Here is a 26816-nt window from a genome sequence, read left to right as displayed (position 1 = left end):
AACAACAACTGTGATTAGAGATTAACAAAAATGGCGGATGGGATTTTCCAAACGCCGACGCATGCGCAGTGGTCCCCCTTTACGTTCGGAGATTCACGGAATATCCGAGCACTCCGATGATAGGTTGAACACCACCAACTTATTTGTTTTGTTTACGGTACAAAATACCTGTAAGAAAGATCTGGTTTACATGTACACTAAACATGTTATGCTAAAATCATAATTCATAAGAGCTTTCCGCGCCATAGGTAGCACTTAATTTCATATCCAACAAGAGCTGTCACAGGAGACAGCGAAGCTCGACTAATGAAATACTGGACGCAGTAAGGAGGACAAAACTATGAAAGGAAAATCAATTATGTATAATTATGTATTAAGTTATAGTAAAAAAATAATATTTGTTAACATAAATTCCAAGATCAAGGGGAATAATGCTAGAAATAGTCATGCTAGAGTTATGGACCTTGTCACACAACATTTGTGTAATGATAAGAAACATATATTTGAAGTTTGAAGCAGATACCTTAAAAAGAAAAGAAGCTATTATATTTCTTAAAGAAAATCCTAAGTTCAAAGAGAGATAAATCTGTAAATATTGCATCAAGAATTATGAACAATTTCACATAAAATGTAATTGTTGATAAGGAATAAGTATTTGAAATTTGAGGTAGATACCTAAATAATAATAAAAAAGTTATAATAAAAAATAACATTTTTCAAGTAAAAAAATCTAAGTTTATGGGGAGATAATTCTTGTAATATTGGTGCTAGAGTTATGAACCTTGTCACATAAGATGTGGATGATGATAACGTAAACATATTTGAAGTATGAAGTTGATCCCTTTAGAAATAAAAAAAATAACAGTAAAAAAAATATTTTTTATGGAAAATTCTAAGTTCAAAGGGAGATAAATCTGAAAATATTGGTGCTAGAGTTATGAACCTTGTCACATAAGATGGGATGATGATAACGTAAATACATTTGAAGTATGAGGTTGATCCCTTAAGAAATAAAGAAGAAACAGTAAGAAATAGTACTTTTTGAGGAAAATTCTAAGTTCAAGGGAGATAAATCTGAAACTATTGGTGCTAGAGTTATGAACCTTGTCACATAAGATGGGATGATGATAAGGTACATATATTTGAAGTATGAGGTTGATCCCTTCAGAAATAAGGAAGTAACAGTAAAAAATAGTATTTTTTAAGGAAAATTCTAAGTTCAAGGGGAGATAAATCTGAAAATATTGGTGCTAGAGTTATGAACCTTGTCACATATGATGTGGTTGATGATAAGGAAGATATATTTGAAGTTTGAAGTTGATACCTTAAGAAATGACAAAGTTATAGTGAAAAATATTTTACTGCACCAAAACTTTAATCTAAAATCTGGACGCGGACGCCGGGGCGAGTAGGACAGCTCTCCATATACTTCGTATAGTCGAGCTAAAAATTGGAAGCAAGGTCAACCTCGTAATCACGTGGTCAAATATTTTGACAATATGGTGGCCAAGTGCTGAATTTTTCACCTGTTGGAAACTATTAACTAGTTTACGTTCATAATAAGATTTATATTTGTCCATCCTTGGCTTATCAACAGATTATATATAGAGTCACAGTACCTGTGCTCGACCAGCCCAATGCTCGACCAATACTTCTATTTGTGTACGATTTATGCATTAAAGTAGAAAAACCCTAGGAGTTTGTGTGTGTTATTTGTACCTGACCTGTAACCTATACACCTTGTACAAGTACCCAAAGTTTGGTAGAAGACTGGCCATTTTGCAGACAATATTAAACAGTACAAAAATACATTTCTATAATAAAAGTAGCAGTAAAAACTATTTAAAACACTGAAATAATGATAATTTAGGACAACACTTTGTTAAATTGCCTTTACTCTTATTATTCCAATTGATTTCCATAAGAAAGGTAACCAAAATTCATCAAAACCCTGCCTTCCATAAAAGACTGGGGCTATGAACATGTAAACAAATATGGCAGCTGTAAGGAAACAAATCGGGAACACACCACTAAAAGCGTAGACCATGTATATTACACCAATTATCACACTTAGCTATGTTTGCAGAGTGAGTTTAGTAAAAAAAATATGAAAATAAGTAATCTCAAACACCCCAGTATATGTAAATTCCAAAACTCTTATATACACTTCATTTGTCAATGTATAGCATTTCCTTCATATCATATTTGCTCTCATATTTACATCTATAGACACTAAAACAATAATGTTTCAAAATATTTTTGAAATAGAATTGTTGAACATTAAAAGTCATATCTGTTTTTATAAAATAAAAGTTCTGAAAGAGATAAAACCATCTGGTCGAGCACTGGTTTGGTTGCCTGAAAAATATAGTGGTTTTATACCCTGTATACAACTCCGTGGTAAATTGTATCCTGATCTGTGTAATTAAAAAGCTTTAGCTTATTGTGAGTTTGAAACGGCCAGCTTTGTAACAAAAATAAGTTTCCCAGCAAACTTTTTGTTCTGAAAGAGTTTTTATGTGATTTTGTGAAAAAATGGTTGAGCACTGCTACGGTGACTCTAGTTTTATCCACAGGGAAATCTGTCATTATTTTATTAAATCTCTCTATATATATATAATATATACAAGGGATACAAGTCGTGACCTCGCACTACCAGCACGGGTTCGTAAAATGCATTCACATGTGTAAACTGTATAAAATATCCTCTATTCCATCAAAGTTATTGTAGAAGTACATATATGAACGAGTCATAACCCAAGTTCTACTACAAACACATCATTAAAACCTGTAACATTGTAGGAAATAGCTAACATTTCAATATTTACATTGGCTGTCAAGTTGTCGTCCATTTTGCAGGTGTGTTTAAGTTTCGCGTATTTTCATTGGCTGATGAAAAAAACGCAATTCGTCGCGGCTATACGCCGTTATTATCTGGTTTATTATTATTCATTAACCAATGAAATTGACAGTCACTAACAGAAGTTGGAATTACGCATGAAACATACGGGCAACATCAAAATGGAAGCCGAGGATAGAAATTATCAAAACAAACAAAAATTGTTACAATAATTTGTACCAGAAGTTAATGATTGCATCATTGATGGTGGTGGATGATTGATATTTAACCGATTACATGATTAAACTTTCTTATATGAACATACGTTTGCATTAGATGTCGTTTTACAAGTGTAATTTTACAAACAAATTTTACGAACGTGTGTAAAAATGAAATTTGAAAGGGTATTTTTAATAATATCTTGTCCATGTAACAAAGTGAGTCATTTTTTTTTAATTATCGATTCTTTCATCAGTGTCCAACAATCAAAAGAAAAAAAAATGTTGTATACTGCGTTCTATTTACTTTTTCATGAAGTGAACAATTTTGAGTTGTATCCCTTGTTATATTATATATACTGGTTTGGGAGATAAACTCGGCCGAAAATCGGTGTTTTTGGGGCATATTTCATTTATTTGTTTACATATTCTGATGAATCTTGCAACATAATAAACTTCAGCTCTTTGATTTTCCGGTATCACCATAAAAGTTATATTTAGAAACAAGACGGGTAATTTTGAGAGGCCCTGGAAGAGGTACGTAAAAAGCACATTTTTAACATGCGCGAGTAGATAATTTCGGCTCTTTGTTTTTCTTCTTAAATAATTTTTAATGAGTAAATTAAAACGTAGAATAACATGTTTAGACATTTCATTATTCCTTTGCTATTCATATATGTCAAATTATAAAAAAATATTTTTTATCAGAAATTTTCAATAAGGACTGTTACTTTTATACAATGTTATGTAAAAAAACAACAAAAAACTCGATACTTTTTTGTAAAAATACATGCATTTTCATTTATTAACATACGAAATATGTATTTTTAGAATTAGTGATTCAAATGTATTTTGGCTTGGGTAACTTCGTAATTTAACAGAGTGAAGAAGAAATTAATTTAGTGGTATTCAACCTACACAAAACATATAAAGGAGCATTTAACATCAGTTTGTCAATCCATTGCACGAAAAGATTACATTTGTGATTATTTGTGCAATAGGACTTTTTCTGAGTTTGCAAGACAAAATTGAGTCTGAATTCATGTACAAAATGTATCCGTGAACATCGTCTGCTTTACCGGTAGTCGGTCAAAATATAAAAGTAACCCTGTACGGGCCTCAAAATGAGCATCTACTGCGCATGCGTACAGTAATCGGATTTCCCGTACTATTTATAGGCATGTTTTTTAAACAAACGGGTAACTGTCTGTGCTATTTTTTAAATATCTTACCAAACTTGACAAAATTTCCAGATATTGTCGAATTCCAGCGTTTGTACGAGATTGTCAGCTTGATTACATTAAAAAAGCCGATAAGTTGATTAAATTATAAAAAGCCGAGTTTATCAACCAGCTGAAGTTATCTCCCCAACCAGTATAGTGGGAAAGGAAAAAATGACAGAATCCACTGTGGTTTTATCAAGATATGTTTCACTTTACCACAGTCTATTCAACTCCATGACTTTACTTCACGGCATGTCCGAAGAATGAATACGAGCGTGTCAGATTTCTGGCACAATTATTTGTGGACTTTCCCTACGGGTCTGTCTTCAGCGTTCACGTCATGCCATAGTATAAAAAATGGTACGCTGAAGACCTTAAGGCTTAAGCTTAAGTTAAGTCACAGGGGGAAGACGCTGTGATCTGACATTAGCCCGGCCCCCTCCCCCCAAAGGCCCTGCTACAACCCATAAAAAATATCAATGGAAGTTGATTTGCACAATAAAAATTCATAAAAACAATATTCTGACACGTTTCGACGATTTTCATTATATCCCTATACTGTAAGTTATAACAAGGGTACCGTCTTCTATGCGCTTCCAGCGCTTTGATACTGCCCAAGTTCATATCTAGCGTCGAAACTCAGCCAAACTCAATATAATTTTAAAAACATGGTCTCGATCAACGCAGCATTGATAAATGTATGTAATAACAACAGTCAATTTTGGAAATGTTGGCAACTTATTTTGATACAACTCCCGAAATTGCCGGTGACTTGAAATCTGACAAGATCTGATTCACGTAAACATTGAAATGTTTACGACTGAATTGCATCAGAAACGCTAAAATGCATAGAAAATTTAATTGCATCTGCTAAAACAAAATATTCAATAAACCTTACCACAAAAATACACTCCGAATCTATTTCCTATCGTGGCATAACGATCAAAGTCTAATCCGATCTTCCCGTCTTTTCTCATGCCTTCATTACACAAACTTGACCCGGAAAAGGTAATGCACAACTCTATATGGTTCTCGTCCTCGCTTATACGACGGCGTCCGATTCGGTACCAGTACTTTGTAAACATAATCACGTGTTTAAAATATTGGCAGCTCCAGTGTACAAATACAGTGTTTTATTAATGTGTTTACCAGGAAACTATTGACATTTTGTGATTTCTGTACTATATCGACAGAAAATGTGCAAAAACAGTTCTAGACAAACTTTCGAAATTGGCGCTATATTAACACGTGTTTATGTTTACAAAGTACTGGTACCGAATCGGACGCCGTCGTATAAGCGAGGACGAGAACCATACAGAGTTGTGCATTACCTTTTCCGGGTCAAGTTTGTGTAATGGAGGCATGAGAAAAGACGGGAAGATCGGATTAGACTTTGATCGTTACGCCACGATAGGAAATAGATTCCGAGTGTATTTTTGTGGTAAGGTTTATTGAATATTTTGTTTTAGCAGATGCAATTAAATTTTCTACGCATTTTAGCGTTTCTGATGCAATTCAGTCGTAAACATTTCAATGTTTACGTGAATCAGATCTTGTCAGATTTCAAGTCACCGGCAATTTCGGGAGTTGTATCAAAATAAGTTGCCAACATTTCCAAAGTTGACTGTTGTTATTACATACATTTATCAATGCTGCATTGATCGAGACCATGTTTATAAAATTATATTGAGTTTGGCTGAGTTTCGACGCTAGATATGAACTTGGGCAGTATCAAAGCGCATAGAAGACGGTACCCTTGTTATAACTTATAGTATAGGAATATAATGAAAATCGTCGAAACGTGTCAGAATATTGTTTTTATGTATTTTTATTGTGCAAATCAACTTCCATTGATATTTTTTATGGGTTGTAGCAGGGCCATTGGGGGGAGGGGGCCGGGCTAATGTCAGATCACAGCGTCTTCCCCCTGTGAGTTAAGCTACTCACTTGTACGTGAATCCATCACCGTGTGAGAACAACTGGGCACCTGTTAGACCATCATCTGGTACGTACCCTGTTCCGCCAGTAATAAGATAGTCTGCCATACTGAAATTCGTTAACATACAGTCATTAACTAATTAGAAATCTAGCTGTGACACAAATTATGATCACTGATGAATCACACATGCATTTGTTTTGGCAATGGCGGAAATAGCCTCGTTCTGATAATCTCAATTTTTCCGCATCCGGTACACATTTAAGGCTACATACCACTAAATATTAACGCAACTTATAATTTTCTTTAAAAGATAAAAATTTGAAATGTTACAACGAATTTTCAATCCGAATAAACAACATGTATCGGAGCTTATGATAAATTTCCGCGTACGATTCAAGCACCAGCAGAGATCGGGATTTTTTTTAAAAAGACATTTGAAAAGCCCTTTTTAGATCTATGTACAGTACATTCCTTTTAACCCCAGGAAGAAAACAGCCCTCGCGTCAATCCGAAGAAAGGTAAAAGAACCAAACTATAACGTACATTTGAAAAAGGTGGTGTCAATTTTTTTTAAAGTATATTAAGCAATCTGGATATCTGTTTAATAGTGCTCAAAGTGGCCGCATTGAACATGCCAAATGAAGGCAATAGGACAATGATGGGTGTTCTATAGAGTAGAAGATTATTGTTGGAAAGAATGAGAACTTGTAGTAGTATGTCTGGGCTGGGATTTACCTATATATTAGCATGTATAGGTGTAGGCATGATGTGTCCCGAGCTCCTTATTTTATGGAGGGAGATACATGTATGTAACTTTCTTTGTGGATTACGGCCTCTCTACAGTACAGTCATAGAGAGGGATGCTACAGTAAATACGACGAAAATATAGTTGGCGCCTTTAAAAAGACTGTTTGAGAGACGCCATTTAAGACACTGTAATGTTGAACTGCCGTTATTTCATACGATAAAGCTGATCACAACATACGATGTATAGCAGCTGTTAACTAACCACTTGAAATGGATATTCGGCATATGCATATCTTATTTTATAGCATGATATATAATACGGAGTGTCCATTTTTTACAATCGGCTGGATTGCAGTTTAGATAGTACATTCAGTATATGTACATTGAACATAAATCAGATTTTTTCCAGTTGAGAATGAATTGTATTCTAGTGGCATAGATATGCAAATAATTTGAACAATTATAGAGGCAACTTTTTTTTTTGCTCAGATACATGTATACTTTTGAACAGATAAATATAATTTATTAATTAATGGAGTATGGCTAGAAGCTTAAGCACATGGGTAACGGTATCTACTGAGCACCGCGTGAATGATCAATCTATATATAAGATGGAAAGAAAACATATCAAGTTCTACTAACTTATTGTTACAAGCTGAGCCCATATGTTGGAGCCTGTCGGCACACCGTTTCCCAACTGATCTAAAAACACGCTGTACTTGTCCCCACAGGAGTTGAAGTTTCACTAGGATGCTTGCTGTCCGACATTCAGCAAGGCTCTGAAAACATATCACAAATACACATTTAAATATATTAAGACTTAAGTCCGTTTTCTTCCTTTTGACATGCATTGCTTGATGTAACATTATGACAACTTTTTTCAACATACAAAAAATATATGTATTCTGAGAAAGTTCTCAATAACATAAAACATCATAAGGCCTGTAGTCAAGATAAAATTAAACCAATTGTTCTCAACACACTTTCCAAAGAGCTCTCTCCAATCCAAGAGGTTATCTTCCGAAAGTCCAATGATGAAGGCTAGTTGCCATCCCAATGGAAATCTGACTATGTAGCCCCAATCTTCAAGAAAGGCGACAGGTAGTCCCTGCAAATCATAGGCCAATTTCCTTAACGTGTGTTCTGTGTAAGGTTATGGGACACATAGTTTCCTCCTCCATTGTTATACACTTCACCAACCATAACATCCTCTACCACCTCCAACATGGTTTCATGGAAAAAAGCTCATGTGTTACGCAACTTGTAATGTTGATAAATGACCTGGCCACGTCAGTATATGAGAAAAAACAAGTAGATCTGATTCTTTTAGATTTCAGTAAGGCTTTCAGCCATGAGAAAGTACTGCTGAAAATAACATGACTATGGAATCAGAGGTCAAACTTTAAAATGGGTCAAAAGTTTTTTGATAACAGGCAGCAGTCTGTTGTGCTGAATGGCAGCTGCTCAAATCCCATCCCATGCAGTATCCTCAGGTGTCCCCAAGGCTCTGTTCTAGGCCCCCTCCCCGTTTCTTGCCTATATAAATGACCTCCCACATAACATAAATTCCCAAGTCCGCTTGTTTGCAGACGATACGACTATATATATGCATTGCTCTGATGTCTGCAAACCAATCAGCCACCCTCCAAAATGACCTTAATCGGTTAGAAAAGTGGGAGTTGGAGTGGGATATGGAATTTAACCCCCTCCAAGTATCAAGTTATCCACGTCACAAAAAAGGAAACATCCTATTCCAACACAATACTACTTTCATGGAGTCCAATTTGAATCGGTTACCTCAGCTAAATACCTAGGCGTGGATATATCAGAAAACCTCACATGGGATGCCCATATAGACAGGACATCCAAGAAAGCAAACCAAACCCAAGGATTCCTTCGCAGAAACATACAGGTTAAATCCCAATCCATTAAGTCCATCGCTTACCAGATGTCAGTCAGACCCCAGCTTGAATATGGGTCCGAAGTATGGTTCTCCCCACACCAAAAACTCTAATAGATCAAATCGAAAAATGTCCAAAGAAGAGCAGCAAAGAGCATGGATTAAGCTAGACTATGGTCAGACCTTTAGCGTCACGGACATGCTTCACCCCCTTAACCTTCGAAAACTGGAACTCAGACGTATGGATGCTAGGTTATCCCTTCTCTATAAGATTCACCATGGTCTGGATGCTATCCCTATAGAAGAATATTTGACACCTCTGTCCAGAATATCACGCCATGGCCATTCCTTATGTTATAGGTTATTCTCAGCCACTTCAGACTATTATAAATTCTCATTCTTTCCTAGGAGTCGGTATACCACTGGAACCACCTACCCCCTGCAATTGCCCTACTAGTAGCCCAGAGCAGTTCAGTGCTACCATAGCTTTCATCAAACATGTCTCAGCCAACTCTTTTTAACTTTCTCGCGATTTTTGACGCTCAGACATTTCTACGTCCCCCAAGGGGTTTGACATTAATGGAAGATAGATATAACATTTTAATAGATAAATATTGACTGATAAATTTTATTATATAATTTCATGTACAGTTATCTTTAAAACTAATACTGATATATCGTATTAAACCGAGAAGGCGCCAAGATGTTTACTAACACACCAAAACATTGTTGTGTCTAGGGTGACGGATCGAGTTTCCTAATTATACAAGTTATAACCTAAACTGATTTTTTACTGAGTGTCATAAGGTACATTTTAATTCTGCACGGGCTGGCTTCTTGTCTGAATAAACTCATTGATCCAGTTACTAAATTTCTTTGCTATGTTTACTGGTATATATTCTGTCATTCATTCAAGTGGAGAACCATAAATATACGGTATATCCGTGATAATTCACACACAGTGAAAACGTATCTGCGTTAACATTTATTCTTTAATATGTAATAATCGACATGCCTGTATATTTTATTACAAATTATACACATCAAAGCAAAGTTCAAAAAGGTACATTTTAGCATAAATTACAAAACTGGCATGTTGTCATGACATGTGAAAAAGCATTCCATATAATCAGGGTCTTTCTATTTGAAAGACCCTGATATAATATATATCATCATTTTATCACAGACACTTGGGGTTTGGAGCTCAAAACGCCTTTAAAATCCAAATAAAATGCATATTTGTCAATCCCAGCACATGTACTGATCATATATATCAAAAAAACTTAATATAAGCCGTTTTGAAAAAATTTCATATTTCAACATAGATGTTGAAATATGAAATTTTTTCAAAACGGCTTATATTAAGTTTTTTTGATATATATGATCAGTACATGTGCTGGGATTGACAAATATGCATTTTATTTGGATTTTAAAGGCGTTTTGAGCTCCAAACCCCAAGTGTCTGTGCATTTTATCACATAATGTCGCTTGTTTTCAGCGTAGCATAAACCGAAACTTGTTTCGTCATAAAATGTAAACAAGTACATTGTACCTTCGTGGATCTGCACCACATATTGTTCCAATATAAACAAGAAAAGCATTGATGCAAAGCATCAAAGGGCGTCCAAGCAAGAAATGCAGAAAGTGAAGATGAACTAGTAGACATATGATGACAAGATATTCTTATGAACTTTTCAATGGTTAATTGGTTTTTTACCAGAATGAACGGACGAAAGACATTGTTCATTATGAACTTTGATTGTCATGCTAGAGATTAGAATATAACTTGTTATTTCTTTATGATCGTGATTATTAATAGCAACGGATATACATGTATACATGTATAAAATCATTTATAATCCATATGTGTAACGCATGATCAACACCACACTTGTGGAATTGTCTCTTATTATGTTATCGCTATTAGCGAAGACCCCCTCTTAATTAAGGTATCTGTTCTGTAATATGACACTGGTTATATTACCATGTTGATCATGTCGAGCATAATTGTTTATTATACAATAATTGTAATATCTATTTTAATATAAAAAATACAGATTTTATGAATATTGTTTTCTTCTCTTTTTTCGTGTTTTATGTGCTATTTTAATACTGAGTTTTCACGTTTACTACTCTTTTTTTATTAAATTTGTAAAATAAATTTTAAGAATTCAATTGTCATATTGACCGACGATTATAAGTCAAAACTTAACTGGAAAAAGTCAGTAAAATATGGCTTATCTTTCAATATACAATATTGCTTATTCTTAAACCATGTACATTTGTATTTTTCTTTATCATTTTTTTTAAATTATCAATCAATTAAATAATTCATAAAATCTGATTTGTAACTTTGAATAATTCCTGGGCATCTTTACTAAACACGAATAACAAATTAAATAAAATGTTTCAAAGTTGATAGTGTCATATTTATACCATAACAATGTACCTTTTTCTCAATCATTGTACATATTTATTGTTTTTATCTCATATAGATAAAATGAAACATGCTATTGTTGTTGTTGTTGGGGTTTTTTCGAATTGTATGTTTATGTATAATAATAATCAATAAATTTTAGAGTTGATCTATGTTTATTAATTATTGTAACCAAACTAAGTGACAAACATTCATTTTGGAAAAAGCTTATTTATCTGTAAAATATCTGTTCTGTTCTGTACGTAACGATATCAAACATCTACTCCAAAACCGGGAGAGACCGGACAATAAACGTGTAGTACTATTCGCCGGTCACTAGTCAATCCCGGTCAAAATAGACCGGGAGAGACCGGGAATTACCGATAGCAGTACATCCCTCTATAAATAGATTTTCGGAATGTTTAGGTCATCAACTCATCATTCTATTTTAACATACCATAATAACCCATTGTGTACTACAAAATGATAATAAGAAAAACGAAGAGACGGAAAAGGTTATTTCATGCATTGCGAAATTCTCCAGTTCGCTATTAATTGACTTTTTTTTTAATCAAGCACCCTCATACCGATCGGAATGATCGGCTTTTATCATGACCGACTATAAGGCTCGAGAAGTTGCTGTCGCCCTTTCACAAAATCTGATTTCATTCCATAAGGGCGCCGCGCTTCGGCGCGGACGCCAATCATTAATGGTTCAAACGTTACTCTCGTTTTCATTTCAAAGTTCAAAACAATCCCTGCCAAATACATATTGTACTCAATTAGTATATATGATTGTTTGCAACCTTATTTGTTGCCTCAATTATTAAAGAGATAAGTGTTAGTAACACAGTACATTATTCAACAAGCAAATTCGTTGAATTTATATCCCCCGCCGAGTACTGGTTATTATTAACACAACAACTGAAGACATAAGGCTTTATTTATATATTAATCATGGCATAAACAGTAATATTCTTTGAACTTGATAAATATTCAGGGCAATAACAGAGCCATAACTTTGTGTTAAATAGTAAAATCTGGAAATGCCAATGAGATTTATGCATACTACATAACTAATCAAGGGCCATAAATCTGAGTTATAAGTATCTAAAAGGAACAAGGCGACTATATGCACATCTCCTCTTAGTATCCCATAAAGTTTCATTGAATTCCAGCCAGAAGTAGCAGAGAAGTAGCGAGGAAACAAATATTTTTCTATATGGATACTGCATAACTAATCAAGGGCCATAACTCTGAGTTAAAGTGTCTGACCGGAACAAGCCGACGATATGCGCATCTCCTCTTGATATTGATGATTCCCATAAAGTTTCGTTGAATTCCAGCCAGTAGTTGCAGAGAAGTACTCCGGAAACGATTTTTACTCCATATGCATATTGCATAACTAATCAAGGGCCATAACTCTGAGTTAAAGTGTCTGACCCGAACAAGCCGACGATATGCGCATCTCCTCTTGGTATTGAAGGTTCCCATAAAGTTTCGTTGAATTCCAGCCAATATTTGCAGAGAAGTAGGGCGGAAACGATTTTTACTCCATAGGCATACTGCATAACTAATCAAGGGCCAGAACTCTGAGTTAAAGTGTCTGACCGGAACAAGCCGACGATATGCGCATCTCCTCTTGGTATTGATTCTCATAAAGTTTCGTTGAATTCCAGCCAGTAGTTGCAGAGAAGTAGTACGGAAACGATTTTTACTCCATATGCATACTACATAACTAATCAAGGGCCATAACTCTGAGTTAAAGTGTCTGACCGGAACAAGCCGATGATATGCGCATCTCCTCTTGGTATTGATGATTCCCATAAAGTTTCGTTGAATTCCAGCCAGTAGTTGCAGAGAAGTAGTACGGAAACGATTTTTACTCTATATGCATACTACAAAACTAATCAAGGGCCATAACTCTGAGTTAAAGTGTCTGACCGGAACAAGCCGACGATATGCGCATCTCCTCTTGATATTGATGATTCCCATAAAGTTTCGTTGAATTCCAGCCAGTATAGTTGCAGAGAACTACTCCGGAAACGATTTTTACTCTATATGCATACTACATAACTAATCAAGGGCCAGAACTCTGAATTAAAGGGTCGGACCGGAACAAGCCGACGATATGCGCATCTCCTCTTGATATTGATGATTCCCATAAAGTTTCGTTGAATTCCAGCCAGTAGTTGCAGAGAACTACTCCGGAAACGAAATTCGGACGGACGGATAGATGGACAGACGGACGGACGGACAACGCCAAAACTATATCCCCCTCCCGATTCCATCGGCGGGGGATAACAACAACAACAATACATTTTATTGATTTGTCCAGTTACAAATGATCATCATACAAATTACATATACGTATACGTGAAAGAAGAAGTATGGAAATATAAAAGATAGATAGATAGATAGATAGACAGACAGACAGACAGACAGACAGACAGACAGACACGCACGCACGCACGCACGTACGCACACACACACATACATACATACATACATACATACATACATAGATAAGCTTTAACAATATTAAGAATTTTATTATCATAAAGAAAAACACCATTTGAAGGCATATTGCCCTTTTTACATATCATTACAACTGACTTGTCGTGGTTAACAGTTATTCCCCAGTTTTGACAATATAAATGTAGTTTGTCTAATAATATTTAAATTTGTAATCCTTCTTTTGTATATGAGAACAACACAGTATCATCAGCAAACAATAAAAGAAATAGTTTTAAATCTTCAATAGAGAAAAAAATCAATATTGTCATCGTATAAAAAGTCATACATATCATTAATAAAAAATATAAACAACAGAGGAGATAATGGTTCTCCCTGTTTAACGCCTGTGTTACAATCGAAAAATTCACTTAAGGAGCCATTTACTCTTACACATGTTTTAACATTTTCATACATGACTTTTAACATATTTACAATTCTAGAAGACGCTCCGTGTTTTATTAACTTTAACCACATACCATTCCTATAAATAACACCAAGAAAATCGGTAAATGCACAATATAATGCTTTATTTTCATTTTTTTATTACTTTATTTATAATTGAATTAAGAGCAAAAATACAGTCTATAGTGCTTTTATCTTAACGAAATCCAAATTGATAGTCTGACAGCAAATTATTATTTTCTGCCCACCAACGTAGGCGATAATCTAACATTATTGAAAATATTTTTGAAAAAAAAAACACTAGTTAAAGTAATGCCTCTATAGTTATTTACATCGTTTAGAGTTTCCCTTTTAGGCACGGGAACAATAATTCCTTTTTGTCCAAGTCTCAGGATAAACACAATTTATATACATATAATTGAACAATTTACAAAGCGTTTGGTGTAATTATATCTTTACACTCTTTTATTGAATTATCAACACCTCCACTTTTCCCACACTTTAATGATGATATTGCTTTTTCTATTTTTGAGCTAAACAAGCCTCAGCCAAAATTATTCCCTGTTTCGTCATTGCTAAATACATTAATTGTCTACTGAAAAAAGGGATGCTAAACTCCCGCCGTGCCACCTCGCAGTCATTGTTAAACCAGGGACTTTTATATTTTCTTTTATTTTCATGTTTCTTATTTTTTCAATTGAACACTTCTTACCAAAAATATTAAATGCTTTGTCGTACAGAATATTTGATATTTGATATACACCATCATTAACACCGATTTCCGGCGATACAATATTACTTACAATGTTATCTATATTACATAATTCTGATAAAATAGCAAATCTATAACAATCACCCATACAATTTTATCATAAAAACAACTTATTTTACAAGAACATGAATTTGTACACGGATTTACAGTTATATCCATTTCAATAGGACAATGTGTCGAAATAGAGTATAAATCGTGAACTATAAAGTTTGAAACAAGGGGGATCTTTTAAACTCTTTATATAAAAACAAAGAGCCGCTCAATGCAATTTGGTTACACAAAGATTGTTTAAAAATGTCAATGACCCGTTCTTTAACCACAGCATAACGAATGCCTCAAATCGCCACATAATCAGAACCTACATAAAATTTAAATTGCTTGATAAGTAACATACATACGTACGTACGTACGTACGTACGTACAGTACATACATACATACAACGCACGTTTCGATTTAAACATATAGTAACAAATATATAGTATTAAATATAATATGCTATAAAGGTTAATTATCTGAGCGTTAATAAGTGTACACGAGTATTTATATTGTGCCGCCCTTATAAGCTTTCACATGTCCTCGCGCTTCTGGGCTAGGGCGTTGAATTTGTTGTGGCGCTATTGTATCCGAATCTCAGACTTTTTAAAACTTTTTTACCCCCATATACCATCTGACTGTTTCAAGGAACGAGTCTTTCCCATGGGGTTAAAGATCCTTAAGTCAAAGTCCCTCTTATTCTACGAGAGTGGGGAGCCGTTGGTGCAATTAACTAGTAAGTTTTTAGATCTGGCTTCCAGAACTTGATAAGCCGCTTTTTAACATTTTTGTTTTTCATCTGTTCACGTCATGTCATAGTATATAAACAGGTACGCTTTCGTTTAGATATTGTGAGAAATATATATATATTTACACAAAACAAACCGTAAAAAATATCCACATAAAAATAAAAATAATATTGTGTAATGCGAAGGAGACAAATTTTTTTCTATAACTTTAACATACATGATATCACTGATACCATTGCAAAAAAAATACAGATTCCATCAAGTAATGGAAACGAGACGTCATTCGATTACGTAATTGGATGTTATAACATAAAGTAACTGGAAATGGATTGCAGAATTAATTTGCTAACGTTGTCATCACAAAACTAATTAAGTCGTTAAGTAAAAAACAACAAAAATTGACGTTATGTCAAAATCACTCTGGAGAATCAGGTAATTGTAGTATTTTTTTCAACTTCTCGTTTACGAAGAAAAGTATTTTAGGTTTTATTGAATGCATATTTGTAATATATGTACATGTAATGGATGAGACTTAAATAAACTAATAACTATAATGCATGTAGTGAGCGAGTTCGTGTACGATTCGCAAAATATGCATTAGTCATAATTATATGTGCTTTGCGCGTTTCTTTCTCAAAATACCAAGCGTGTTATATATAAGTTGTGCCTGTAGTACTCAAAATATCAAGCGCGTAATTGGAGTTGTGTGTGCAGGTAATACTCAAAATATCAAGCGCATTATTATAACGGTTTTATATTGTTATAAGTGTGCAGTATTCAAAATATCAAGAGCGCTATATGAGTTGTGTGCGCACGCAGTAATCAAAATATCAAGCGTGCTATATGAGTTGTGTGTGCACGCAGTAATCAAAATATCAAGAGCGCTATATGAGTTGTGTGCGCACGCAGTAATCAAAATATCAAGCGCGCTATATGAGTTGTGTGCGCACGTAGTATTCAAAATATCAAGAGCGCTATATGAGTTGTGTGTGCACGCAGTATTCAAAATATCAAGCGTGCTATATGAGTTGTGTGTGCACACTTTGCACGCAGTACTCAAAATATCAAGCGCGTTATTATAACGATTTTACATGATAAGTGCGCTGTATTCAAAATATCAAGCGCGTAATAAATAAATAAATAAATAAATAAATAAATAAATAAATAAATAAACAAATAAATAAATAAATAAATAGAAGTCTAAATGAATGAATAATGAATGAAGAAGCTATTAGCTATAGAAGTGTTATTAATGTATGTATACATATTTTCAGATTCCATTACTTAACGCTTAGCCTGACCATTAATTAACGCTTAGCCTGAATCAGTACGTAATGCAAGCAATATGCATGTATAGTAGTACTAAAAATATCAAGTGCATATTATATTCATCGTGTGCAGTGTACAATATCAGGTTATAATACCGTTATGGATTGCGAATTGATGTCTTGTATTTAATATAATCGCAGTATACCAACTCAGAGAAAGCTTCTTAAAGCATTATAACCTACATGTTGTTTCTATCCATCATAAAAACAACAAAGACCACCCTAACCCCCCCCCCCCCCAAAAAAAAAAAAAAACAAAAAAAAAAAAACAAAAAAAAACAAAAAAAAAAAACAAAAAAAACAAAAACAACAAAAACACACACACACACGCCATTTTTCTGTTGACACTTAAAATTGGTTTTCCTTCTGTTTGTCTTTAAACTATTTTGATTACTGTGCATAATATCTACTTAATAATTGAAAAAATGCGGAAAGTTGTGTTGTAATTGCGTTCCTGGAGGGACTGGAGGACTGTTTGCATGTACAATTATTTTTGGTGTGACGAAATTAATCATTAACAACACTTTCTTTCTAATATAGTTTATACACGATAATATTGTGTTGGAAGCTATTATAAGGTTATTGAAACATTCTCGAATACGTTCCTGAATCCAACCAGTACAAAGCAATAAATGTAAAGTTTCTTGCTCAAGGAAACAACGACTTGGCCCACCCACGCGGTCAGCAATCCTAGCATAGACTACTAATCCGACGCATTAAACAACTCCTTAAATTTCTGCTGGAAATATCCGACTGCAATCTATATACAATGTAGTGTGGTAATTATGGAATGAACGAAATCATATCTAATTATCGTATGTTATGCAACCTAAATTCGCACAAGTAACGCTCTGAAAGACAACAGTAAATGTTTCAGTAAATGAAAGTCCAACAATGTTATATGCTCTGCAACTATAGTTCATACGATAAACATGAAAATGCATGGACATATTAATTTAAACGAGCTCTCGCATGTTGTTCTTGTATTTCGAGTTAATTCTAGTTATTACATAAATATTCTGAATAAAGATGGCAATCGCTTTTCTTTATAGATCTGCTAATTCATACAAACGATCTAGTCGACTAATAGGCAATGCAGAGCTCTTGTGATAACTGTAACGGAGTTCGACGGAAAACTTTTGTATATACTACAAAAACACTCGTCAAAAATGATAATTTTCATCTTTAAAAAGCCAGTTTAGGTGCTAAATTAAATTTCAATGATTAAACTAATTTATAGGCTACTTTTCGTCGCCTCTTACTTAAAATCTGATAGTTTTGAGTAAAATTTCCACATTATTTGCCAATTCGCACGTATATTTGCATGTTTATTTCTGGTCTCCATCCTTGCAATAAATAATTACCTAATAATTATGCAAAATCCCAAGCATAAAACCCCGGCTGATAAAATTTATACCCGATTTTTCAAATGTGCTGGAGTTCTTGAGATAACACTTAAGATGTCCTAGAGTTCTTTTAATAACTTTTGTTACTGCCGCTACATTACTGCACGTTTTAGCTTTTTTTTATTATTCAATAAGGTTGTAAATCATTATGAAATGTAGTACGCTCATCCTTTGCACAAAAATGAGGATATATTATGTTGGTTTTGAGTGTATTTTAGTTCAAGAGATATTATTTCTTACACCCGTTTTTTGTGCAATGTTTCATTTTATAGTATTCTTGCTGACCTGAAAAAAGGATTGCTGTAGAACATTGACTTACGTACGTGATAAAATGCGCTTTGAAATCATTACTCAAATATGGAGATGAGGAAGGGTGTTCGACTATTTGACCCTGCACGTATGACTTGCTTGGCTACATGTTCATGGCATTGGCTTCTTTCTTATGCAGAAGTTCTGCCTGCTGTAATGATGGATGGAAACTGTGTCTAGTTGGTAGTAGATTTATACTCACCCAGCTGAAAGCAGGCAATGCTCCTATTGAAGGTGAGGACTTTGCTGTTGTGTATGCACCTCACCAGACCCGTTATTACATCCTTGGCTGCAAAGATCTGATTGTTGCCACTGACCACAAGCCGTTACTCCAGATTCTGAATGATAGATCGATTACAGAAATAGACAACAGGCGACTCCTGAACCTAAAGGAAAAAACCCTAGATCACAGATTCACAAAAGTTCATGTACCTGGTAAAAAGAACCTTGGTGCAGCCTCAAGGCATCCAGTCTGCCCACCTGTTAATATGCACCTACCAGGAGAATCCCCTGATCCTGATACTCTGGTTGACATAACAGCTAATACTCATGATATCATTACTAGGGTATGTCTGTGTGAAGAGGATGAAGACATAGCTGATTATATGTCCACAATTGCTGCAGCAACAACTGCTTTGCATACTAACATCACGGTTGTAACATGGGATATGGTTCGTGAGGCAATTAACTTTATCAGACCCAACATTTGTAAAACTCATCAGACAAATTGAAACAAGGTTTCCAGATGATTGCAAGGAACTTTCAGTAGATCTTCGGCCATTTCACCGCTTTGCTGCGAGCCTGTGTACTGTTGACGGTGTAATCCTCATGGGGCACCGAATTGTGATTCCACCTGTGCTACGCAAACCTATTCTTGATTCACTACATGCTGCTCATCAAGGAGTATCTGCAATGCGTGCAAGGGCAATTGACTTTGTTTATTGGCCTGACATCACAATAGATATTACAAAAGTTAGAGATCAGTGTATCCATTGTTATCGGATGGCAAAGTCGAACCCCATGCAGCCCCCTTCTGAGATAAAGCCTCTAGAATACCCCTTTCAGATGATTTGTAGTGTTTATTTCACATGTAATAGTAAAGACTATGTCGTCATTGTCGCAGGTATTCTAATTGGCCAATGGTACATAAATCACTGGTTAAGCGACTACGTGCGACATTTGTTACATTTGGTATCCCAGAGGAATTGACGTCAGATGGAGGTCCACAGTTTACAGCAGGCAAAACGCAAAGGTTACTTAAACCCAAATGCAAATTGCAGGGCTGAGTTGGCTGTAAAGTTACTGCGTCTGGTTCACTTGATGTTGATAAGTTTCAGAGGGCGCTGCTTATCTACAGGAATTCCATAAATCCTGAAACAAAGGCATCACCGGCACACATCTTGTTTGGACGACCCATTCGTGATGCTATTCCGATAATAATGGGTAGATACTGTCCCCATGATACATGGAAAGAACTGATGTCTTATCGAGAACTGACTCTTGCCAAGCGTCATGCCAGAGAACATAAACACTGGAGTGAACATCCGCTTAAGCAATTCCCGTGACTTACAGGACTCTCCATAGTGTTAAAAATTGGATGTCGTACGTGTATCTTTCGAATCACTCTACTTCAAACTGATTGAGCATGATTTGCTTTAAAATACTTACCCAGATGTACGAAAGTAATACCAAGTAGGTTCTCATATTTTTACATTAAAACGTAAATGTTTCTGTCGATGTTTGATGGATATTTCACTATGTAATCTTAATGGAGGAAACTCTACTACTTTTGCTGTAATTGATAACAAAAATATATAGTCAAACTTAGTTCGCTCGAACCAGGAGGGGCGTGCAAATTTGTTCGAGAGATCGGTATTTAGAGCCAACCGCAGTTGAGTTTTTATCATGTATAGTACTTTTTGGAGACATATGTGTTTATATACTTGTTTATTATGGTATAAAATGATACAAATTACTCAGCCCTTAGATAAGGGAAGCACAACTTATTCGGTACAATGTATATTTTGTCTGCTTAAGCTTTAAACATGTGTAATTGAGAACAACGTGTAAGATTAGATCGAGACATTTTTGTTTTGCGGTTTAAGCTATGATACTGCTGAATATCGATGATTACGTGCGAATTGGCAAATAATGTTGAAATTTTACGCAAAATACCAGATTTTAAGCAAGAGGCGACGAAAAATGACATATGAATTAGTTTTAGACACATATAATACAAGGCAAGCTTATTCATTAAAGTTTAATTTAGCACCTTAAACTCACCTTAAACCTTAAATTATCAATTTTTACGAGTGTTTTTGTAGTATATATACATGTTTTCCGACGAACTCCGTTACAGTTATCACCAGAACTCCTGACAAGTTTTCACAAGAACCCCATCCTTCATGTAACAGTTTCTCCCCCGTGATTATATGCTTATAAGCGAGTTAAAACCAATAAACTCATAATGATGTATATATAACGTTTGATATGTGCATGAGATTATAGGAATATCGATCAATGAAATGTTTGTTATGTATGATCTTTAAAGTCAATTAGTATACATGTAATTCATTTGTAACATTTCGCAAGGATTTATATTATTCCGTGGATGGTATTGGCAATTGTTTCTTGTTCCATAGAAGCAAAAATTTGAAATTGTAAATGCCGAATATTTTTGTTTTAAGTACGATGAATAATAACTTAAGTACGTTTTCTTTTCTATCATACTGTTAATCTCGTGTAAGCGATATTGAATAATGTAAATCAGCCAGTCATGTGTCAAAGTAGCAAAAATATGAAAATTATGACAAACTTACCTCAAAATTAACTTGTAATCTACTGTAGCCCAATTAATGAAAGCATCGTTGAGTTGAAAGCATCGTTGAGTGTTTTTGATCAATGGATTTATTCCAATCAGCTGTTGATAACTAAATCATACACAGCACAATAAGTCGACTAATATTCAGTTTTCTATGAAGGAGAACGGGCTTCGATATCGATTTATATATATCGCAAATGAGGGAAACACGGAATAATGCCACACTGGATGACATGGAGATATTGTGAAGCGTTGCCATGGTAACTAATAGAAGCGCTGTCATATCGCAGTGTCACTCTTGCCTTGAGAAGCGGTGTAATATCTGACATGGAAAAAAGATGGCCTTGATGGACCAAACATTAAAAAAAACTGACGATACTGTGAAGTGAGTTGAAAAAAAAAGTCTGGAGAAATTGGGGCTCAAGCCCCATGGCTGCCATGGGTCTCAGGACATGCGACACCGGGCCTAAAGTAAAATATTGTTTGTATCCCCTCCCGCTACAGGTCTGCCCACAAAAATCAGAGCTACCCAAAACGTTTAATTGCTTAGCTGTAATTTAGATTACTTGTATTGTATCGTGTAGAGTTTAAGACTTCCAGCAAATATCAATATTTTCTTATATCAAATTTGAGCATACTGTAGTATATCTTTAAGGTCTTCAGCGTACTGTAAGTATTCGTTTAAAATTATACTGTCCTGTACTGCGGCAGGCATGACAACAAAAAAACTGACAAAAAAATGATATATATTTATATACATATCTTTTTTTTTTTAAATCTTTTTTTTGTGGGAAATGAAGGTAATTGAATTAAAAGCATATACCGAATATTAAAACATGTTTCAAATGAAAAATGATAAATTTTACATGGTTTTGAGAGGTAGGAGGGTTGTAGAGTGGGTGAGGGGGGCCTGGGGGTAGTGACCAATCAACGCGCCAAACACCTATGCTTTGCATAAGGCGGTAAATACGGTGGCACAAAGGTGACATAGCTATCTCGTGGCCACGACTTAGTAACTCGTGGCCACGACATAGTATCTCGTGGCCACGACATAGCTATCTCGTGGCCACGACTTAGTTTCTCGTGGCCACGACTTAGCTTTCTCGTACCTATAATCTCTAATTGTGATAGCGTGAACCTTCAAAATATAACTGTGGCCTTGACCTTTAAAGAAGGAACGGGGTTCTTAGAAGTGACACAATATTGTCATGTGATTTGTTCTTTCAAAATCCCTCAATGCTTGACAAAGTTATAGTCTGGACAAGATTGTTGTGTACGTGGGGATGCACGGACAGACAGACGGACATGAGCGTTAGTCGCGACACATCGTCTTGATGTGGTAGACATTTGTGCCAAGTTATTTTAAAATCCTTCCCTGTATGACAAAGTTACAGTCCGTACATGAATGTGTATCTTCAAACTCCTCTCGAGAGAATGAGTACCTTCAAACTGTAAGTGTGACCTTGATCTTGAAGGTAGGGACAATCCGACATGGGTCTATGACGCGACATATCGTCTTGATGTGGTAGACATTTATGCCAAGTTTTTTTTATTAATCCTTCGATGCATGACGAAGTTTAGTCCGGACACGAATGTGTGTACCTATAAACTCTAATTGTGATAAAGTGAACTTCAAAATGGTAGTGTGACCTTGATCTTTGGGGTAGGCGTGTGATTCTTGGACGCGACACATTGTCTTGATGTGGAAGACATTTATGTCAAGTCATTCTAAAAGTCTTCGATGCATGACAAAGTTACAGTCCGGACGTAAATTTGTGTAAATATTAACTCTAATTTTGATAATGTGAAACTTCAAAATATTTGTGTGGCCTTGACCCTTGAGGTATGGACGTGGTTCTTGGACGCGACACATCGTCTTGATGTGCCAAGCTATTTAAAAATCCCTCGTTGTGTGACAAAGATACAGTCCGGACACGAATGAAGTGGGGACGCACAGACGGACAGACAGACGGACGGTGCGATTTTAATATGCCGCCCTTCCTGTCAGTAATTCCCTTAATTGCAAGAAAATCTTTACATATACTGTATAAAATATGATCCGCAATAACGTAATGACATTACGTTACGTTCAATACTGGAACATTCAGAAGGGTCCGTACTTTTAGTGCCAGAAAGGGCGGATGGACCCTCATTAAGCCTAGAAATACATACATACAAGTTCCTGATCAAGTTAAATTAATCTTATAATAATCCTACAATTTTACAATTATCTATTATTATATTAAACGAAATGAGACTATTCACATGTAAATAATTTATAGTAAGGAAAATAATGTACTTACATTTTTATTTATAAAGTTGTTCCCATGTGAAAAGTAGTCAACATTTAACACATCATTTGTATAGTTAATGTGAATATATAGTGTAATTTGAAAACGTTTTATTGCATACCCTTTTGCGACATATGGAGTTAGAAAATTGGTACATCTAAACTGGTTTTCATAAAATTCAAAATTATTCATGCATTCACGTCTGTTAAGTATGTATGAAAAATGTGCTAAATATTGACACAACTGTATAAAAATTGAGCCGTTTCAAATAAGATCGATTCATTAGATGGGGATCAAAATTACTTTACTTCACTGTTATAGCTTATATAAAAGTTAGAGTATTACACACGAAGTATTCATCGGCAATGAACGGAAAATAACATAGAAAAACACGGTTAATTCACATCAGCCTCAGTATAGGAAATTACAGTTCAAAAATCATTGCGGGATACAGTGAATGTTTATAAACACTTTAGCTACAGCTGGAGTAGATTACAATAAATGCATTCATACGATTTAAATGTAAATGTTAAATGGACCTATCTTAACAATCTTCTTCCTAACACTGATGAAAATAAACATGTTTTTTTTAAGTTTGTTTATACTCAGCGCTGGAATAACCATATGTCCGAGATTATAGCATCCTTGCCGGTCCACTGCGGTAGTCACATCGGGGACGAATCTTCTCGTTCAGTGGTGGTAAAGGAGACGACAATACTGTCAAGGCATCAGCTTTCTGACCGACGATAACAAAAACGGCAGTCGTTAGCGCCAACCCTCCGGAGTTAGTCACAACAGGTCAACCAATCGTCTCTGGTACTTAAGGTGACTTGACCTGCCGTGTGCCTTCTCCGCGACGTGCACGCCTCTAGAGGGATTTGGAGAAGAAATAAACATGACTACCTACATGTACATGTAACTACATGTACATACATGGTTACTGTCATGCAAATATATACCTGCCACTATCTACATGTAACTTTATATGGGTAAACAACATAACTTGTAACATGTAATGGCAACTATATACAGCAGTGTAACATGTAACTACAAATTGTCAGTATACATTGATTTTGACAGGCAATGAAGCCCTATATAAACGGGTATAAATATATAAGGTCAATTAGCACGAAGAAAACGCAACGGCCGCTGTTGTGTAGTGGTGGTTAGCTTACTGGACCGGCAGCTCCAGAGGTAGGACTGTGAATATGGCGACCAAGGTTCGAATCCAGGATCATTCCAAGACGTACATGTAGCTGAAGCGATCAGTTCAAAGACATCATATATCATTTATCTTTGTAAAGTCTTTCAATGGGACCAAATAATGTATTTCACTAAGTTTCAAACAGTGCTATATAAATTATACTTCACTGGTATAAATATCTCATTGAAAAGTATATAGAGAGTAGTCCCTTTATCACAATACAAGTACGTAGAACAAATAACATTTAAACCGTTTTTTTTTTTCTTATTTTATTAAAAATAACATCTTAACATCCAAGATCACAAAATCAAAAATGTAAAAGGTAAAAAAAATGTATAATCTTGATTAAATAATACAATTTCTTTTTTAAAAAGGAATTTCATGTTATCATATGATCATAACTTATTGATATTTGATTTAAATAGCTAGACTATTCTCAGAGATTTCTTTTACTTTATTCTTTAAATTATCATAACTTGAAACAAGGAAATTTCATGTTTATATATGATCATAATTATGATATTTTGAATGGTAAATAAATAGCTAATGATTTAAATTATTGAATTATCGGTGGCCATTATTCTAGTATAGAAGTGGGCTTAAAATTTATTCGTTTGTATATCACACTGTACTACACTCTATTTATAAAATAGAGATTAAAAATTGAGTCGTCTGCGTTACATCATAACAGGCTCGTATTAACAACCAGAGGCGATTTGGGAGTTGGAGCTGTGTATCATGGTGAGATGTTGCTTTCTAGATTTAATTTTGTTAAATGAATTTTAAAATTATTTTTTCGATTAGTTTGACGGTTGTAAAGGCTAAGGGATCTTGATTTACTGTTAATTAATAATTTTTAGGAGACTATAGACAATTAACATGAACATTACAATTCTATTCATGGTCTTCCAACCTTGGGTATCATTAAATTGGGATGCGAAACGTTAAATTAACGCACATTTGAGGACCAGAGATTAAATAATAATAGAACATATTTTTCATAATTACGATTAATTAAGTAAGTGAATAAAATAACTTGGAACACTTACTTCCATAAAACGTAAATCAATTACGTAGATTATATCGAGTATACAAAATGGCGAGTTAATAAGCGTAAATATGCACCAATTTACTATGATAGTTTTCTGAAATAATATTTTGCTCTAACATGTTGCAATTTTGTTTTCCTTCAATGTCAAATTGCAGTCATTCATACACATAACGAAGGCTCCACGAGCCTCTTTCGGTTTAGCAGAATATAGAAACTGCGCCGGAAGTGAGGCAATCATTATTAGAAACTTTAAAGCCAATTAATATTTAGGAGGAGAAGTATGATAAAAAATGATCAAGGGTTAGTTAGTAGTGATCTATTATATGTTCCCTCGCATAAGAAGCTATTGATATCTCTTATACATTCCTTTATAAATAGGAAAAAAACAAACCAAGAGCTTACGCTAGAAGAATATTCTAGATAAGTATAATGTAAGTTTAAACAAGTGGCATTTTAATACAATTTTTTTTGGTAAATATTATTAAAAATCATTTAGGCCCCATATGGGCATCAGTTAATTAATAAACAAAGTGTATAACAATTTCACAACACAAATGTATTAACGTGTGTAGTTCAATTTTAACAAAATAATACGTCAGGGAATGTTACATGTATGAGAATTCTAACAAGACTTTGACGAAATCTCACAT

At 34.7% G+C, this 26816-nt stretch overlaps 1 protein-coding gene across 1 annotated transcript in view; it reads right to left on the bottom strand.

Moving 5' to 3' along the window:
- Window positions 1–24118, bottom strand: part of LOC132725676 (inosine-5'-monophosphate dehydrogenase 1-like) — a gene marked incomplete at its 3' end in the record, with an annotated part of 47261 nt that extends 23143 nt beyond the window's left edge. The window contains 3 exon segments of the mRNA XM_060710851.1: window positions 6228–6326; window positions 7609–7745; window positions 23924–24118. Of these exon segments, the coding sequence (XP_060566834.1) occupies window positions 6228–6326; window positions 7609–7745; window positions 23924–24103 (416 nt within the window). The 5' untranslated portion in view covers window positions 24104–24118.
- Window positions 24119–26816: the final 2698 nt, after the last annotated feature.

The sequence above is a fragment of the Ruditapes philippinarum genome, unplaced genomic scaffold (assembly GCF_026571515.1).
Source record: "Ruditapes philippinarum isolate M1 unplaced genomic scaffold, ASM2657151v2 ctg3452_1_1_1_1, whole genome shotgun sequence".
In the NCBI taxonomy this organism is placed as follows: domain Eukaryota; kingdom Metazoa; phylum Mollusca; class Bivalvia; order Venerida; family Veneridae; genus Ruditapes; species Ruditapes philippinarum.
Note: the sequence above shows the minus strand (reverse complement) of the source record. Positions and strands in the feature narration are given on the sequence as shown.